At 50.0% G+C, this 18,764-nt stretch overlaps 2 protein-coding genes across 3 annotated transcripts in view; one reads left to right on the top strand and one right to left on the bottom strand.

The window, feature by feature from the left end:
- The first annotated feature begins 1,853 nt into the window (after window positions 1-1,853).
- Rtf2 (replication termination factor 2) overlaps window positions 1,854-18,764 on the top strand; it is a 30,766-nt gene continuing 13,855 nt past the window's right edge. For both annotated transcript variants that reach the window (XM_027423271.2, XM_027423270.2), the window contains exons 1-5: window positions 1,854-2,008; window positions 6,381-6,475; window positions 7,246-7,339; window positions 8,017-8,156; window positions 8,459-8,537. In XM_027423271.2, the coding sequence (XP_027279072.1) occupies window positions 1,940-2,008; window positions 6,381-6,475; window positions 7,246-7,339; window positions 8,017-8,156; window positions 8,459-8,537 (477 nt within the window). In that variant the 5' untranslated portion in view covers window positions 1,854-1,939. The remainder of the gene's footprint in view (window positions 2,009-6,380; window positions 6,476-7,245; window positions 7,340-8,016; window positions 8,157-8,458; window positions 8,538-18,764) is intronic.
- Window positions 12,831-16,825, bottom strand: LOC100760777 (beta-1,3-galactosyl-O-glycosyl-glycoprotein beta-1,6-N-acetylglucosaminyltransferase 7). The gene is made up of 3 exons (XM_027423272.2): window positions 15,760-16,825; window positions 14,741-14,836; window positions 12,831-13,054 (listed from the first exon to the last, which is right to left on the bottom strand). Exons 1-3 carry the CDS (start codon window positions 16,805-16,807, stop codon window positions 12,831-12,833), a joined length of 1,368 nt encoding a protein of 455 aa, XP_027279073.1. The 5' UTR covers window positions 16,808-16,825.

The raw sequence follows: 18,764 nt of genomic DNA, 5'->3' as shown, positions 1-18,764 counted from the left end.
TCCCCCACCTTGAAAAGCCCATACCCAAGTCCTGGGTACTTAGTATTGTCCCTTTCTGTTTGGGGTATGTATATACATATGTTGACATGCATTCACCACACGCTAGAAAAATATGATCTACCACTCTGAGATATATCCACAGCCCTTAAAAAATTTTTTTTGAGCCAGGTGGTGGTGACATACACCTTTAGTCCCAGCACTCAGGAGGCAGAGGCAGGCAAATCTCTGTGAGTTCGAGGCCAGCCTGGTCTACAGAGCTACACAGAGAAACCCTGTCTCAAAAAAACAAAAAACAAAAAAAAAAAATAACAACCTTTTTTTGACACAAGGTCTCACTCTGTAGCCTAGACTGGCCCTCATTCATGCCGTGTAGGCCCAGGCTAGCCTTGAACTCAGCATAATTCACAAGGCACAGACATAAGGCATTGTTCTGGGTCTGCAACCACCTAGGGTGCCAGAACGACAGAGCCCCAGTGGACAGAGCACTCTCCTAAGTGAGAGTGAAGCGAAAAAGAAACAGAGTCCTGAGACAGGGTCACCTCAAGCAGTGGGTACTTGGGACTGGCCACCTTGCAGGACTAGAGCTGGCAGAGAAATCAAGGAGACCACCCCTAGCCCAGGACTGTTTACTTATATGTGCCTTTAGTCCCTGTTGGTCCTTTAGGCCCACAGCTCATGTTAGTACCCCACAGACAGACTGGGTTGTCATTGATGTAAGGATTCAGGCATATGCTGACCCGCCCCTGTCACCTGGCAGAAAGCACTCAGGCAGTACCCTGGTCAGCCCAGGGTTCCTTGAGACTGTGTAGTCGCCACACAAAGGACCCTTTTAAAAAACAGACCCCCCACCCACTTAACGCTCTCTTTTCCTGTTCCCCTGGGGCACACAGGACTTTTCCTGTCTCCCTCTTCCCTTTCTAATAAAACTTAAGCTCTGTCTGCCTGGCATGTTTGTCCCCCGACTTGGTCACCCTCGGGCACGACATGGACCCCACCAAGGTTCCTCACGCTAACAATTGAACCCCTTATTTGTCCTCTTCCCAATATGGCCACCCTGAATATATCCCTTCCTCTGCCTTTACCGTCACTAATCTCTTTAACTGGCACCATGGGATGGGCGGCTAAGCTTAGCTTGTGGTGACACTGGAGCCCTCAAAAGTCTGGATACAGGTTGGAGGGACGGCTCAGTGGCCAAGAGTGCCTGCTGTTCTGTGAGTAGACTGGTTTGGTCCCAGGAACCCCAGGGAGAGCCAAACGCTCTGCAGGCCTCCACAGGCACCTGTACTCACGTGGAGCACATGCACACATGCAGGCCCACACTCGTGGTTGTCTCTTGTTGTTTGGGTTTTGGGTTTTTTTTGTTTGGTTGGTTTTGGTTTGGGGTTTTTTGAGACAGGGATTCTCTGTGGCTTTGGAGGCTGTCCTGGAACTAGCGCTTGTAGACCAGGCTGATCTCGAACTCACAGAGATCTGCCTGCCTCTGCCTCCCGAGTGCTGGGATTAAAGGCTGGGCCACCCCGCCCGGCTGTTTGTTTCTAAGTCTGGACTTTAAACACATGAAAGCTAGCTGGTGACAGGTCTGGTCTGCAAAACGCTCAGGGTCCGGGGCTCACACGCTCCCTAAGCTCCCGCTCCCCGGGACCCAGCAGAAGCCCGGGACGGCCGGGAAGAAGACGGGCCCGCCCACGGCCGGAAGCGGATGCTCTCCCGAGGAAGCGCCAGCGCACGGCCCCGAAGCCACGCCCAACTCCGGGCAACGTTCCTATAGCGACCGCCGCTGAACAAAGAATCCGCGGATCCTCGCAGTGGCCCCGCCCCATTCTGCGGCGCGACTGCCGTATGCGTCATCAAGGAGCGCCGGAAGTGAGTAAAGTTTTGGCAAAGACTCCGGAAGCCGCGGCCTCTGGCTTTCACTGCGGCTTCTGACTCCGGCCTTGGGATGGGTTGCGACGGAGGAACAATCCCCAAGAGGCACGAGCTGGTGAAGGGGCCGAAGAAGGTCGAGAAGGTCAGCGGGGACCGCGGGCGGCGGGGCTGGGGATGAAGCGTCCGTTTGCGGTCAGCGGTCTAGCCTGGGGAAGCCTCCCAACAGACGCGGTGTGGATTCGTAAACATTAACCGAGGCTGGAGAGCTAGGAGCGGCCCCGCCAGCCCTGGGACCACACCTGCAGCTAGCAGCGATCCCGTCCGTACACGCTCGTGTGTTTTTGTTTGTTTTCGAGTCGGGCTCGCACTAGGTGGCCCTGGCTGTCTGGAAACCCTGCCTCTGCCTGCTGAGTGCTGGGATTAAGGGCGTGGGCCACCGTGCCTGGCCCCTGGTGCATTTTAAAAGCTACGCTGTGTGTGGACACGAGAGTGCGGTACCCAAGGAGACCAGGCCAGAAGAGGGGATCCGATCCCCAGGAGCTAGAGTTAGCGGTTTCTGTGAGCCATCGACTTGGCTGTTGGGAACCAAGCTCGGGTCCTTGGGAAGAGCAGTACAAAGATGTAACCAGTGAGCCTGGCTTTCCAGCCTGAGCGTTGTGTATATTAAAGGAGGCTTCCCGGACCGTCCCCTTGTTTTGTGACCTCAGACCCTTATTAAACTCTTTTAGCTCTGAGCACACTGATTTGGTGGTTGATCCCAGTCGATCCCCACCTGACTTGGAGCTCCTAGTGGTGGAAGCCATGCACCACTTTTCTTCCAAAACTAGCACAGTTTCTGGCACAATGAATATCTTGAATAATGGGTGAATGGTCTCTAAATCTCACAAGACATTGAGCAAAGTGTATAGTTCTACACTAATGACAAGGAAATTGAGTCCAGGAAAGAGAATTAACACTGTGAGAGTCACTCAGCCTGTAGTTGTGAACCGCTATTCCCACCGGGTTATGTGCATTTCAAAGCGAGTGCTGGTGATGATGACTGTGTAAGGCATGGAAGGCCCTTGATACAGTTCCCAGCACAGGGAGGTTCACGTTTTCTGATCCAACATTCAGAGAACTTTGGGGTGGGAGGTGAATCCCATCCAGTATTATATAGCTTCCTGTCACCTGCCTAATAAATTTCCATTGGGTCCTGTGTGAACAGACCCACTCCTGCTTGTCTCTCTGCCCTAGTCTTCTGCCCCTGTTAGCGTTTTCATTCTGTTAGATAATGTAGGCCTTGTCCATCGTCCTGAACATTCCTCACTCATAGTGACATCATTACTTTTTCATTCAGTCCTCATTTGGGGGGAGGGGCTGCTTGGGGCAAGCTTTCCCTGTGGGGTAGCTTAGGCTTGCCCCAGACTTGTTCGGTTCTCCTGCTCCAGCCACCTGAATGCTGGGTCTACTGTGTGAGCTACTCAGCTCTGTTCCTTCTTGCCTTCACCCAACAGTCATCTCAGTTGGCTGCAGCTAGGGCTCTTCCCTTGAAGTCACTCTCTCGCCCCTCTCCTGCTCTCTACTTTATTACTTTTTTAATGATGCCTGTCATTGTGGTTATTGACTATATATCTCTCCCCTGTGTGAACTGGGATCCTTGCATGTCTTAGTTCTGCAGCCTCTGTGGTGTTTCTGCACTTAGACATCCACTCATCTTGTGTTGAAAGTGAGATAGGGTACTCTGAGGCCCTGCCAACTTGTCACATTCAGGTGTGCAGAAAGCATTCGTCTTACTTTTGCTGTCTTGTGCCCTGGACTGACAAGGAGTAGTGTAAGGAAAGAGTTGGCAAAAGAAAAAACTGGTCTCAGAAGGGCAAAGAAAGAATGATGAGCAGGGGTGGTTTTATTAACCCCATCCATACAAGTACCTTATTAAATGCTTGTTGGGTATGCTGTTGGCCCCAAGGGCAAAGAACAGAGTGTGTTACCACTTCTGGAGCTTCCATTTCAAATGCCGCTTATGAAGTAATGATGTGGATGGGATGTGGGGGTGGGAATCTGCCCCTGCCTCACACATAGCTCCTAGATCCCCTTGTTCTAAGTGAGATGTGTGATGACTTTTTTAAAATGTATTTAAAGTAAGGGCTCAGTATGTAGTCCTGGCTGGTCTGGAACTCTATGTAGATCAGGCTGGCCTCAAACTAACAGAAATCCACCTGCCTCTGCCTCAGTTGCTGGGCTTAAAGGTGTATACTACCATATCCAGCTTGTGATGACTTGAACTCCTGGTTGGAGACCGGTCACCAGAATGACAAAGTCATGCTTAGGAGCTTTACACTTGGTTTTTTTCTTTTAAAATTTATTTATCATTTTACCTGTATATGCATGAGTTTACTTACACCACGTGTGTGCAGGAACCCAAGGAGGCTGGAAAAGGGAATTAGAGTCCCCTGTAACTGGAATTGTGAATTGCCTAATATGGTTATTGGGAACCAAAAACTGGGTCTTTTGCAAGAGCAGTAATGCTTGCTTTTTATTTGTTTGTTTGGTTGGTTGGTTGGTTTTTTTTTGAGATAGGGTTTCTCTGTGTACCAGCTCTGGCTGTCCTGGAACTCAATCTGTAGACCAGGCTGGCCCCAACTCATAGAAATTTGCCTGCCTCTGCCTCACGAGTGCTGAGATTAAAGGTGTATACCACCACCACCACCACCCAGCTTTCAGTAATGCTCTTAAACACTGAGCCCTCTCTCCAGCCTTGTAATTTGGCATTTTTATACGCCCTCCGTATTCCAGAAAGAAATGTCATATTCTGTAAGGCATTTATTTACTTGAAAATACATTAGTGTTGATGTGTAGGGCTGGAGCCAGATCAGAGGTGGAGCCCCTCTTAGTGTATGCAAAGTGGTTCATTCACTCCCTCCATTCCCCCAATTGTGGGTTTTTTTATAATGATTGTACACACAGTACAATTTTTGTTTTTGTTACCTTAATGACATGATATGAACTTGCTTTGTGTGTCAGATGTTGGTAGGTCTTAATTTAACATAATTTAAAACCTTTTTAAAATTGTGTTATGTGCTGCATATGTAGAGGTCAGATGAACTTTTGGAAACTGGTCTCATTCCACGGTGGGTTCCAGGGATCACATCAAACTTGGGTTTTTCTTGTTGTTGTTGCTTGTTTTGTTTCATGTCTGAGACATCTTTTTTGGTTTGTTTTGTTTTAGGTTCACTTTTTTGGTTTTTCAAGACAGGGTTTCTCTGTGTAGCTTTGGAGCCTATCCTGGCACTCGCTCTGGAGACCAAGCTGGCCTCGAACTCAGAGAGATCCGCATGCCTCTGCCTCCCGAGTGTTGGGATTAAAGGCGTGCGCCATCAACGCCCTGCGGTCTGAGACATCTTAACCTCCCCTAATTTTCAAAAACTTTTTTAAAGTCCCAACTTCATATATCACTATTTTATTTATTTATTTATTTATTTATTTATTTATTTATTTATTGTGTTTACGATTACTCACTTAGGACACTGGAGATTGAACCTAGGGCTTCGTGTCTGTTAGGCAAATGTCCTTCCCCCATCTGCATTCTTCACACCCCAGCCATTTACATGGTTTTTTTTGTTTGTTTGTTTTGTTTTGGTTTTTTTTTTTTGTAATTTTGTGGGGGGTTTGGTTTTGGAGAGGTTGTTTTTGTTACCTTAGCTGTCCTGGAACTTGCTCCATAGACCAGGATGGTCTGGAACTCAGAGATGCTCCTGCCTCTACCTCTCCAGTGCTGGGATTAAAGGTGTGTGCCACCACCACCCAGCTCTCTTTTTATGACTTTTAAAATTTATTTATTTGGTTGGGGGCTGTGGCACATAGATGGCACACGCTGAGGTCAGAGGACAGTTTGCAGGAGTCAGTTCTCTCTACCATGTGGGTCCCAGGGACAAACTCAGGTCATCAGACATGGAGGCAAATGTCAGTCCCTCTGAGCTGTCTCTCTGGCTTCATTGTTTTCATTTAGAAGCAGCATCCTGTTGGGTTATCCAGGCTGGCCTCCAACTTTATCCTCCTGCCTCAGACTCTCAAGTACTGGGATTATAGTCACTACTGCTCCTGGATGTGTGTCATTATCCTTAATTTAAAAATTAGGAACATCATAGTGTGCACATTAGTTACTTTTCTATTGCTGTGATAAAACGCCATGACCAAGGTAACTTAACAGAGCGTTTATTTTGGCTTATGCTTCCTGAGGGGAGAGTCCATGGCAGCCAGTGGCAGAGCAAGAAGCTGACTGACCACATTTTCATCCTCAAACAGAAGCAGAGAGAGTGAGCAAGAAGTGGGACCGGGTTACAAACCCTGCAGGCCCACCTTCCGGACTTGCTCCCTCCAGCAAGGCTACACCTCCAAGGTTTCCCAACTCCCCAAACAGCACCATCCAGTGGGGACCAAGTGTCCACGTGCTTGAGCCTGTGGCATACCACAGTGTGGCATCAGATACATTTTACCTGTGAATGGACCAGAAGGATTGTCTGTGTTTTCTGTCTCAGGTTGACAAAGATGCTGAACTGGTGGCCCAGTGGAACTACTGTACTCTAAGTCAGGAAATCCTGAGGCGTCCAATCGTTGCCTGTGAACTTGGCAGGTATGGATTCTTTACTGAGTCAAGATGAATTGCTTCTGTTGCTTTTGAAGAGAATGAGAAGGTGCTTGATTGATCAACTAGGAACTCTCCTAAGCAGATAAGTGGGGAAGATGATCCTGGGTCTGGACATAGCTCTGCACTATCTTCCTCAGCTTGATTTACACTCAGGAGCCAATAGTAGCCGCTAAGATAAACCTGAAGCAGCCATGAGTACTGTAAAGAGGAGCCGGGAGTTGGAGAACTGGAGAGGGCATGGCCTACCTAAAGGGGGCGGGGCGGGGCGGGGCGGGGCTGCTACTCAGTTCTTACAACTGAAGAATGTGGGTCTGGGAGTTGTGAATCTTCTGATCTTTATTTTTAAGAACAGGGAAGTAAGGACTTTCACATTGATTTTTCCATGTCTTAAAGTCCTTGTTCAGGTGTAGTTGAGCCTGGCAGTCTGCCACCTTGTCTTAAGTTGCTGCTCTGTGTGCTCTGCAGGGGTTACACCTGCTCTGTGTGCTCTGCAGGGGTTACACCTGCTCTGTGTGCTCTGCAGGGGTTACACCTGCTCTGTGTGCTCTGCATGGGTTTACACCTGCTCTGTGTGCTCTGCAGAGGGTCACACCTGCTCTGTGTGCTCTGAGGCAGTTAAAGCGGGTTCACACCTGCGTTTAGCAGCACAGGGTGTCGTTAGCAAATGTGAGTGACTTTAATCATGTTCAGTTCTTTCTTCCCCATTTGGTTATCTGAATTATTGCTGTTGTATAAACTAGTCCTCACTCTTACAGACTGTATAACAAAGACGCCGTCATCGAGTTCCTGTTGGACAAGTCTGCTGAAAAGGCTCTGGGGAAGGCAGCATCACACATTCGGAGCATCAAGGTAGGACCAGGGACACGGTCCAGAGGCCTCAGTGAGTGAGGTCACTGCGATAGGATTTGTGTGTGTTAGAGGCTGCATGCAGCACCAGCAGGATGGCCCAGTGGGCGAAAGCTGCCTACCTGATGGTGCAAACTTATAACCTGAGTTCCATCCCTGGGACCCACATGGTGGAAGGAGAGAAACAACACAATAGGTTGGTCTCTGACTCCCACAGGTGTGCTGTAAATACACAATACACTAAACACATAAGTAAACAGAAAATTCTGTTTTGAAAATTGGATTGAGGACTTGAGTTCAAATCTCCAGCACCCAAATATAAAATGAGGTGTGGTGGCGTGTGCCTGTGGTCTCAGCGCTGGGGATGTGAGAAGGAGGCTCTCTCAGATTCACTGGACAGCTAGTCTTGCTAAATTGTCGAGCTCCAGGCTCACTTAGACTTCCTGAGAAAATAAGTTGAAGAGAGATAGAGCAATCTGAGCTGATTGCACTGTCTCAGGCCGGTAGGGTATGCAGAAGAGATGGAGACAGGAGGATCACGAGGAAGACAGCTGACACTGGCCAGGCCTTGCACACATGGCCTTGCACACATGCGTACACCACACACGTGCACCTGCAGAGCCCTGTGGTCGGCTGCACCAAGTTCACTTCACATCACCATTATTAATGGTTCTCCACAGAATGTGACAGAACTCAGGCTTTCTGACAACCCTGCCTGGGAAGGAGATAAAGGAAACACCAAGGGCGACAAGCATGACGACCTCCAGCGAGCACGGTTCATCTGCCCCGTGGTGGGCTTGGAGATGAACGGCCGGCACAGGTGAGTGGTGACAAAATGGGTGAAATGACCCCAGTCTCATTGGGATCCCTCTGTGCTGTCCAGGGCTGGAGTAAGGCCTTGTGAGAAATAGTGCCCAGTCACGGTGGGCTCCTTCCCCAGCAGCCATCTGTGCACTCTGCCCATCCTGCTCAGCTCACTCGGAACAGTGGCCCGATCAGCTCCATTGCCCTGGTCAGCTCTGGGGCCCTGCTTTGCCCTGTGGCCCTGCTCTGTGCTACGGCCCTGCTCTGCACACTGGTCTCAGCGCTGGCTTAAGCTGCTCTCCCTTGGTCCCTCTCCAGGTTTTGCTTCCTCCGATGCTGCGGTTGTGTGTTTTCTGAACGCGCCTTGAAAGAGATAAAAGCTGAAGTTTGCCACACGGTGAGTTCCCGCCACACTCTGTGTGTTCCTTTTGGCAGCTGAGAGAGTGGCTACAGCATGTTTCCCTCTGCCATTTCAATCCTAAGTTCTTTGTGAAAGCATCTATTAGTTGCCACTTCTACCGTGGCTCTTCACTGGTGCAGGTGCAGGTGCACACACACTCCACGCCCTGGCCACTCTCTTCGACCGAGTTCTTTCCCCTCGGAACTGCCAGCCTGGAGGGCCATATCCCTCCTCTGCCTCACTTGCTCTGCAGATCCTGGTTGCTGGTTCTTCCTCATCACTGAGTACCTTCTTCCCCTCTGGTCTCATCATCACAGATGTGTACGTGTGTGCCAGGCTCCCCACTGCACTGTGTGCTTTTGAGGGCAGGGACAGGGTGTGTTGTCCCTTGATCTCTAGGCCATGCCGTCAGTGAGTGATCACATGAGGAGTGCTCCTCCAGACTGTCCTAGCCCGTCCAGAGGGAAGCACTTGGCACTTGTAGGTGGCGCTGCCCCAAGGCTTTCTTTGAGTTCCTGTGGTGTTCATTTGCATGACATTTAGTGTAATGCTGTAGATAGAGGCCACGAGTGACTGTATTCAGTGAGTGTGGGTGTGCTTAGGCTTGTCACAGATTGCTCCCTCTGTTGGTGGCTTTTCATGAGCAGTTGTCATGGCAGCTCCTACCCTAGCCCTTTATGAGGAGAGTGGGGAGGATATCCTGAAGGAAAAGACCCACCGAAGTCCAGCTCTTGGGGATGTTCATCCCTCCGGGGAGACCCTCACAGAAGTGAGAGTCACTGTGACACCCTTCAGAGGGAGAGCATGGGGCTGTGTAGCCAAGAGAGAGTGTTGACAGCAGCAGTGGACCGCGGAGGCATCTTCAAGCTTTGAATTTGGAGCTAAAGGGCACAGAGGTGCTAGCAAAGCTTGGGCAGGAGCCAGGTGCTGCAGCAGAAGTGACAGGGGCAGTAAGTGTGGCCAGGAAGGACAGGAGGCATATGTGGAGTTAGTCACCTCACACAGGGATGGGGTGGCCACCTTGGTGTTCGTGGATTTTAGTCTAAGATGGTAGAAAGCCAGCTTGAATGGGTCCATATGTCCTCAGGATTAAAGTGCGCACTCCACAAAAGAAATGCCTCAAGGGAGCACTGAGTGATTCCTCCTCTGCAGCATCCCTGAAGCTGATGGGCAGGAAGCCAGGGGTGCTGGACTGAGCCGGACTCATCTCCATAGCACGTGCAAATGTTGCATTAGGCTTCCTTTTTTAAAAGTGTGTCCCTGGGAGTCAATGCCTATTGCAGCTGGCAGCATGTAGGAGTCTCCTGTTGCTGGTGGTGATGCAGGTGCTGTGAGGGAAGTGACATCTGAATGGCGGTGTCTGCAGAGGGCGCATCACAGAGCACTGGACAGGCACAGCACACAAGGCGGGAATCCCGTTTATCCCCTCCCATCCTCCTTTGCCTCGTGCTGTCAGAACCTTACTACAGAGACCTGGCTCTTCATAAAGAATAGAAATGTCCTCACATTCTAGAGGCCGAGAAGTCCAAGCAAGGTGCCAATGTCCCTCAAGGGCACGGTATCCACGTCTTAATGTGGGGGTGTTAACCTGGGTATGTTGGTGGTAGCAAGGGACGGGGAGTGGAATGACATGAGCAAGCCTGGGTTCAAAGTTCACGAGCATCAGATACCAGCAAAGGTCCTTTCCGGCTGACAGGAGTCCTCTGTCTGTGGAGTGCCCCCTTCCCCTCAGTGTGCTCAGCCTGCACCTCTCCCTCACTGACATGATCAGATTCTCTGTCTAAAGCGTGGTTATGCTCCAGTGCGGGGAAAGAACTTGTCCTTTATGAGGACCACACAGCCATGACATTAGCATTAATTACTTTATGAGGCTCTGTGACCCAGACACCTGCCACCCACCCCTGCCTGCCAGCACTGCCACATTGGGCACTGATTTTCCAACCCAGGAACGTTGAGGAACACATCCCTGTGGTGTCATGTGGAGAGTGTGGCACCGATCAGTTTGGCCTGGGAGAATAGCGTCTCTGGGCCCAAGTCCATATGTAAAGTGAAGGGATCGTACTACTCAGACCCTTTCCTTTTAGATCCACACATTCTAAACAAGAGCATTTTAAGAAAGGCAAGAAATAGAGCCAGGTGTTATCAGGGCTCAGACTCCAGGTGTGAAGTTGCTCAAGTTTGGTAATGAAGTATATTGAGAAGGTTGTCTCGGGCTGGAGGGATAGCTCAGCCGTTAAAGGCTAGGCTCACAACCAAAAATATAGAAGGTTGTCTCACTGTGGGAACCTTCTGAGGTACCAGGTACCCAGCAGAGAATCCCGGCTGGGCAGTGTCTTCCCTCCCACCATTCCTTGACTTGATGGGAAGGAAAGAGAGCATCTCTTTGGGAAGTTTTTATGGGTCAGACCTGCAAATTGTACCTGGAGCATCTGTCTCACATTCCACTGGCTAGAACCCAGTCACATGACCACCCCTCACTTCAAGGAGCCTGGCTAAAGGATCTTGCTAGGTGTGTAGAAGACTGGCAAGTGCCGGCCCTTCCTCAAAACTCTGCCCAGTGCGGACATGGCACAGCATCCTCAGTGACAGGTGTCATGATGAGTGAAGGGAGATGGAGCCACAAGGACAAGATTATGGGGTTTTGGCACTGTCTAAAATGCATAAATCACTAACTACGGACAAGGGCTTCTGTGGCAGCTAGGTCTCTGCTTGTCAGCCTGGGGCTACCCTGAGATTTGTCCTCTTGTCTCCCCATGTGGCTGTGACATTCTCACACACTGTACACACGGTAGTACTAAAATAATTCAAACACTCCTGGGCTGCAGCTCACTTTGGAGGTGCTTATGCAGCGTGTTAGCACGGCGTGCACTTGGCCTTCAGAGAGCAGCTCCCAGAGAGGTGCAGCTGCTGTGGTTTGGTTCATGCAGTAACCAGATGACTAGCCAGAACTCCAGTTGTATTCCCACTGGGTGCTTTGTGTCTTATAAGAAACACTTTGCCATGTAAAAGGTCATAGATATCTTAACATTTTCAGTGTACAGTAAGGAAAAATGTTTGCCTAAACAGACTGCTTTCATCTTCCATATTTGCTTAAAGTTGATTTATAGTGTCTACCTCTAAGATGTCTTCAGTCTGCCTGCTTTCCAGGCCACATCGCTAGATGTGATCTAGTCTCTATGTGAGGAGCCACAGGTGGTCTTTATATTATGTGTTAGTTTCCTTTCTGGGGCTCCTACTCTTAAAAAAAGGAAGTATTTCCAGGCTGGAGAGAAGGCCCAGTGGTTAAAAGCACTGGTTGTTCTTGCAGAGACCTGAGTTCAGTTCCCACCACCACATAGTGTCTGGCAACATTGATTTGTAACTCCAGGTCCAAGGGAGCCAGCACCTGCTGTGGACATGTGGTACACATACATACATACATGCATGCATGCAGACATGCAGGCAAAACATCCATACACATAAAATAGTTGAGTGTGTCAGTCTTTATGCCACCAAGGACATTGTTAGAGAAAGAGTATATATACAAGTTTCCTATAACTGTGACAACAGAAGAGTCAGAGACTTAGGAACAAAGGACCTGCATTTGTGACTCGGGATGGCTAAGGCCATTCATGTCTTCAGCCTGTACACCTAGGGTGCTGGCTGTTTGCCACATGAATTAACTGATTTGAAAAACTAATTGAAAGTCAAGAGTGGCCTCCTCCTCCATCTCTCCACATTCTTCTATGCAGAAGGCCCTGTGGTGATGGTGTCGGCCCCGTCTGTTGTGAGCCGTCCAACCTGTGCTGGTGGCATTGGCTAGTGTTGTTGTGAGCTGACCATCATGGCAGGAAGAACGAGTAGATGGCAGACCAAGACTACACAAACTGTAGGCAGGCCTCTTAAGCTGTGTTTTCCTCTGTGGGATAATTCATTTTACCCAGAAAAGCAGCCCCCCAGATGTTCTTCTGGAATTTTCTAGAAGAGTTGCGGTGCTCTTAACTCACAGCAATAGCTCTAGAGAAGCATGATTTCCTATGGGTGGGCTTTGTTCTGTGTCGGTGCCTCAGAACAAGACCTACTGACCTGGATTCATGGGGTGGAGAAAGTCGTCCTTCAGCAGCTGCTCACTGGACGGGTGCTCAGCCTTCCAGGTGTTGGTTTGCACTCCTCAGCCAAACAGATTTTCCTCTGTGATCACTTCCCGCCTATGCTCAGTAGTGGAGTCTGGCCAGTAGCATGTTTCTGCATCATTTTTGAACTAATTTGCATCCAGGCATTGAAAGGGTGACACTTAAAATTAAGTGTCTCTCAGTGGTGGGGTGGACTATGGAAGTGGCTTTCCCGGGGAAATTGCCAATGTGGCTCTGCGGGGACTTCAGCCTGCTGCAGGGCCTTGAGTCGGTGCCATCTCTCTAGGCATGCCACCACCAGTGGGGCTGTGGAAGGCTCAAACGTGGCAAACAAAGCTGGCGATTGGATGAGCCAAGGCAGGTCTCCTAAGCCATAGACACAGGTGTCTTGGGCACCGTGGCCTGCAGAAAGAAACAAATTTAACTGTCCGTTTCCCCACCTGTTCAACCCAGTATGAGTAAGTAGAGTACTCTTCAGGTGTCCGCTGGGAGGGCTCCTGTGCACAGAGGACAGAAGAAGCAGCATCCCGTAACTGTGGTTGGTCTCTGAGCTCAGAGTTTTAATTTTTAATGAAGGAATTTCACCTTTGGGCTCGTATTTAGGGAATATTGTAAATGGCAAGCGCCACTGAATAGTGCTGCTGCATCAGGCCTGGAGGCTCCCGCCTGTAAGTCGCAACACTTAGGCAGCTGAGGCTAGAGGATTCCATGAGTTTGAGAACATCATTAGTACCAGGCCAATCGGGGCCTCATGAGCCCTGGACCTAATTCCTATTTTAATTGCTTACACTTGTGCCAAACTTTACTCAGAAGAACCAATAAAGAGAGAGTCGATGACTGTCTGTACCAGACCTTTCTGGTGAGTGGCCCACAGCCAAGGAGAAACCTGGAAAGTCATGGAATCAGAATCTGAAAGCGGTGCAGAATGTGGCTTCTCACACCTATAATCGCAGCACTTGAAAGGCTGAGGCAGGAGAATTGCCCTGAGTTTAAGGCCAGCCTAGCTACATAGCAAAACCCTGTCTCCAAAGAAAAAGATGAACAAGGGTCTGGTGGTATAGCTCAGTAGGATGTGCGTGCGTACGTGTGCTTGTGTGCATACGAGTGCAAGAGAGAGAAAGATGCTGTTATAGCTGTCACTGTAGCTCCCTGTTGAATTACAGTGTCTGCCTTAAACCCCGCCCCTAAAAAATATGTTCTAACCAGGCCTGGTGCACGCCTTTAAGCCCAGGAGGTAGAGACAGGCAGATCTCTGTGAGCTAGCCTGGTCTACAGAGTGAGAGTCTGACTCCCTACCTCCCACCCCACCCTCCAAGAAAAACAGCCTTCTGAGCTAAACCCTTGCCCAGTGCTCTGACTGGCACTGGCAGGACAACTGTTTACTCATCTTTTAGCTACTTTGGCCTCAGAGTTGACATCCCCCCACCCTATAACCTGTTTATTTTAGGTCAGTCTTTTAAATCGTTGGGGAATCGGGAAACCTGTCTTATTTTGCTAGTCTGGTTTACTACTAATCCAGGGTCCCTAACCAAGGACAGTGTTTAGTGGGATGATATCCTTGTATGGAGCTGGTACTGTGGTTAGGAAGCTGCTTGCAGACAAACGGCAGCACCCAAAGGGATGCTGTGCTGGGCTTCAGCTACAGTCAGCCCGTGTGGCCTGCACCCCACCCCACCCCCACCCCACCCCCACCCCACACCTCATCCCCCCGCCCCTCGCCCCCGTGGACTCTGCAGTGTGCTGGCCGTCTGTTCACCCATTAGGATTGTGCAGTGAGGTAATGATCTCCACAGCTTCCCACGCCCCAAGTGTTTGCCCCAGACTGGTTTGCCATCAGCCGGGTCCCTCCCAGACATTTTATGACTGGGCCCATGATCTCTCTCTGACTCAAACCTCTGGGACACGATAGAGGGAGAACTCGTGGTTCCTGAGGGAGAATCCACCAGAGCAAACGGGAAAGGCACCCCTGCAGCAAGAACTGCCTGATTCCCGCTTGGGCACCCTGTGCCCTGTGTGAACCAGACATGGGGGCACACATCTCTAATCCCAGCACTCCACACACAGGCGGGCTGCCGTCTGATTCTTTACCTGTACACCCCTTGTGGCTGTTTCCTTCCTCCGTTCTCCATTTAGTCGCCCGAATGTTTCCTTCCCAGGCAGCATCGGGTGTGGCACCCGGAGCATCTGAGGGGGAGACAAACAAAATTGAGGTGCCCTGCAGAGCGTAGCTCCAGCTGCTGTGATGCCAGCTCTGCACGGCCATTGCCCTTCCTGGGATGTGGTCACGGGGAGCAGAACCTGCACAGTGCACAGCTGTGGATTGTGCTGGCCGTGTCCACCGAACCCTGCCCTGCACTTTGCACCCTTCGAGTGTCTGGAAACTCACTGGACGTGTGTAAAGTGCCCTCGGGGCCATGTCTCCCTCTAGTGGCCCTGGAACAGGACTTGCTATGGGTCTGAGAGATCATAGAATGGTCCAAGACCATTTCTGCTGGTTCCTGTTACCAAGAGTTTATCTATTGATGGACATAGGTGGCCATGCTTGAAGCAGCACTCTTAAAGGAACCAGCCAGTCTTTCTCCAAGATGACTTAATAAGCACACTGAAAGGGTGGACCACAATTCCCTCAGAAGTGGTGGGCTTGCCAGACATTAGTTTTTATATTTGGGGGTGGTGTTTTTTGTTGTTGTTTTCTTTTTCTGTTTTCTAGTCAAGAGCTCACACTGTATCCCAGGCTGTATTGTACAGCAGTCCCCTGCCTCAGCCTCCCAAGAACTGTGACTGACAGATGTGAGCCCTTAGCACAATGCCAGGCTGTAGTGACTATCCAATAACATTACCACGTGGATGAAAAAAATGCAGATTTTTCCATTTATGCCCAGGATTTCCCAAAGGTTCTGTTGGAGGAGACACAGGATGAACCTAAGATGTCCATGTAGGGTGGGAACATTACAAGACTCCACATCCCTAGAACCAGAGGACACCACATTCTCCAGGTGGCATGCCTTGTGAGATACGGGTGTACGAAGCCACAGCAAGACAGCAGGAAAGAGTCCGCCCCTGTCCATTTCTTCCCCAAGTGGCACCCCACTGCCGAGTGATCCTACCTTTCAGTCGGTTCAGGGTCACCCAGTAGTGCTGCTCTGGACTGCGGACATCTTTGGACCACTGCAGCATGTCTTTTGCACGGGGGTCAGTCAGGATGAACCCTACAAACTTTCTCGTAAGTGCGTAATAAGAGCTTCCAGAGTAAACTGTTAGGTTATGGGGTGGTTTTTGTTTGAACCTTGTATTTGGAGTTGTGTAGGTATTTTCTTCAGGGCCGGGCTCTGGGGGGCTCTGACCTGTCCTGGGTTTGGTGTGTGGGGGTGGGGCCACCACAGGAGTGACGTTTTTCCCCTTCCACTTGGTTCTGATGTAGCGGATGATTTCTTTGTTGGTTTTGATTGGGAATTCCTGCCCGCAGAGATTCATGACGTAGCGCCACTCACGTGTGGAGTGGACGAGGTCTCTCATGCAGTTAATCTCTGCCTGCAGCCTCTTAGGCCCGTCATGAGCCACCTCCTGTGTCTTTGAGGAAATAAAGACGTTTTCGAAACAGCTGATGAAGGTATGCATGGCACTCTTAAACTTCTTTGGGGCCGTCTCATCGATGTGGACACAGTAGACATTCTGAGGTGTGTAAATGGCTCTGAGGAGCCATACGAACATGGCCAGCTCTTTATGAACACTTATAACATACGCCAAAGGGAAGTTCCCCTCTTCTGCAGACAGCGGCCTGGTTATGAAATGCAGCTCCCGGGTCATCCTGGAACAGTTTCCGGGTGTGTGCAAATGAGCCAGTATTTCAGAATTGTGAGGGTGTTTGCAGAATTGTGCGATTTGGGGGGCTGCCTTTTTCCCTTCGAATAAAGCTGAGCACAGTTCATCTGGGTAGAAGCCACATTCCACCACAGCCAGGTGGGTGGGCTCCTCCTCAGCCTCCTCAGGACCTGGGTTCCATAAGTAAAGAAAGATGAAGGTGCAGATCACTCCACATGCCACAAGTCCTGCCTTTGTGGTCCGGAGCTGGCTCATGCTTTCGGCTTTCAGTGCCTTCTCACCATCATAGCTTGAAATGGTTCCTTTGTTTCCTGAAAGAACAGCAGAAGACATTTAGACAGTTGGGTAACCCCCCCCCAACACACACACACACACACACACACCAGACACACACACTACACACCACATATACACACACACACACAGACACACACACTACACACCACATATACACAGACACACACACACACACACACACAGACACACACACTACACACCACATATACACAGACACAGACACACACACACACACACACACCACAACATCACACATACACACACACACACACACACACACACACACACACACACACACACCACCACCACCATCCTGAAGCATTGACTGTGTGTTCTTAAGTAAACCACTTGGGGCTGTGGGTGCAGCTCAGTTGGTAGACTGTCTGCCCGGCATGCATGAGGCCCTGGGCTCCACCCCCAGCACTGCATGAAGCAGGTCAGGTCAGGTGTGGTGTTGCATGTCTGCTCTCTCTGCACTTCGGGGAGGGGCCAGGAAGAGCAGACATTGCCGGGTATCCACTTCAAATGATCAGTGGGCAGCAAGATAGGTTGATGGACAGATGGGAAATGCCATTTGAATAGATCCTGATTTATTGGGTTCTTTCAGTCTTTTTGAGAAGGGTTTGTTATGTTGTCTAAGCTGGCCTTGAACTCATGGATTTAAGCAGTCCCCCTGCCTCAGGCTTCCAAGTTGCTGACCTGTAGGGGCGTGCAGCACACCTGGGTGTAATCGACTGTGTTTATGGGTGTGCTCTCTGAAACTATCACCATGTCAGGGCGACTTTCACCCCTGAGTTCCTTCATGCCCCCGGAAAGCCATCTGTCTTTCTACCCCATCGTGCAACTGCCCTTTGTGCGTTTCTGTGTCCCTGGTTCTATAATGTGATGTAAGTGGATTCTCGGTGAACGGTGGCTGGTGGCCTATTCTAGTTAGGATAATGATTCTGAGAGTCAGCCTCCTCCTGGCATCTTTCGTTGGTTCTTCTCCATTGCTAAGTGACACTCCATCTATGGCTGTGCACAATTTAAGTGTTCAGCTGTTGATGGACTCTTAAGGTTTTCAAGTTGTCATTATTACAAAGATGCTGTCAGCACAAGTGTTTGTGTGGACAGACTTTCATCTGTCTCGGGTGAATGTGGGATAGTGAAACGACTGTCTCGCGTGTTGGGCCTTGCCAGGGCAGGGCAGCAGCAGGTAGGAGAGTTTCCTCCGATGCACATTGCCAGCACTCCATTTCCATGGTAACCATCCTAATTGGCTTGCAAGGGGCAATTCCCCGTGGTTTCACTGTGTGTCCCTGATGACTGTCCCTGCTGAGCACACCCTCACTAGTTATTCTCCTGTATTTACGCCTTTACACGTTATATAGAGTCTGGATCTTTCCATAAAGGATTTGAACGGCAACTTGAGAGAGAGTTTGTGGTTACAAAGTTAAGACTGTTGAAATGAGCTGATGAATTGTTTCAAGGGATTAAGATCAAGGTGGGTAATGATATCTCTTGATGCCAACACGGTGACCTGTCTAGAACCCCAGTAGGTGCTTGAGCAGCTGCAGCTGGCAGTACTGAGCGAATTAATGGAGGACTGCTGCACACCAGGTTTGTCCTCCTGGGTTTAGAGCGGAAAGCTGTCCAGGCCGGATGTCAGAGGGTCTTGCTGTTTGGACTTACACAGCTCTTTTCCTTGGCTGCAACTTGGGGGCAGACAGAGCAGTGTTGAGCTACTCTCGGGCTCTCAGGTTTCTCAGCATTGAGAGCTCTGTCTGTTGTGGATGTTTAAATACCACATGGCTTGTCATTGTCGTTTCTTACCAGCTAACATGCTTTGAAATACAAAGTGGCTGCTGCCCTGGGAGCTGAGTTGCAGATTCAGTCAACATCTGCTGATTGCCACAAGCATCACACCGTCGGTGTCCTTAGCAAGAGTTTATAAAGCACACACTTCATACGCATGGCACTCTGGTGACTCTTCACTTCACATCTAGTCCCCAAA

The sequence above is a fragment of the Cricetulus griseus genome, chromosome 6, assembly GCF_003668045.3.
Source record: "Cricetulus griseus strain 17A/GY chromosome 6, alternate assembly CriGri-PICRH-1.0, whole genome shotgun sequence".
Classification (NCBI taxonomy): domain Eukaryota; kingdom Metazoa; phylum Chordata; class Mammalia; order Rodentia; family Cricetidae; genus Cricetulus; species Cricetulus griseus.
The sequence above is the reverse complement of the archived record's forward strand: the minus strand, read 5'-3'. Positions and strand labels throughout refer to the sequence as shown.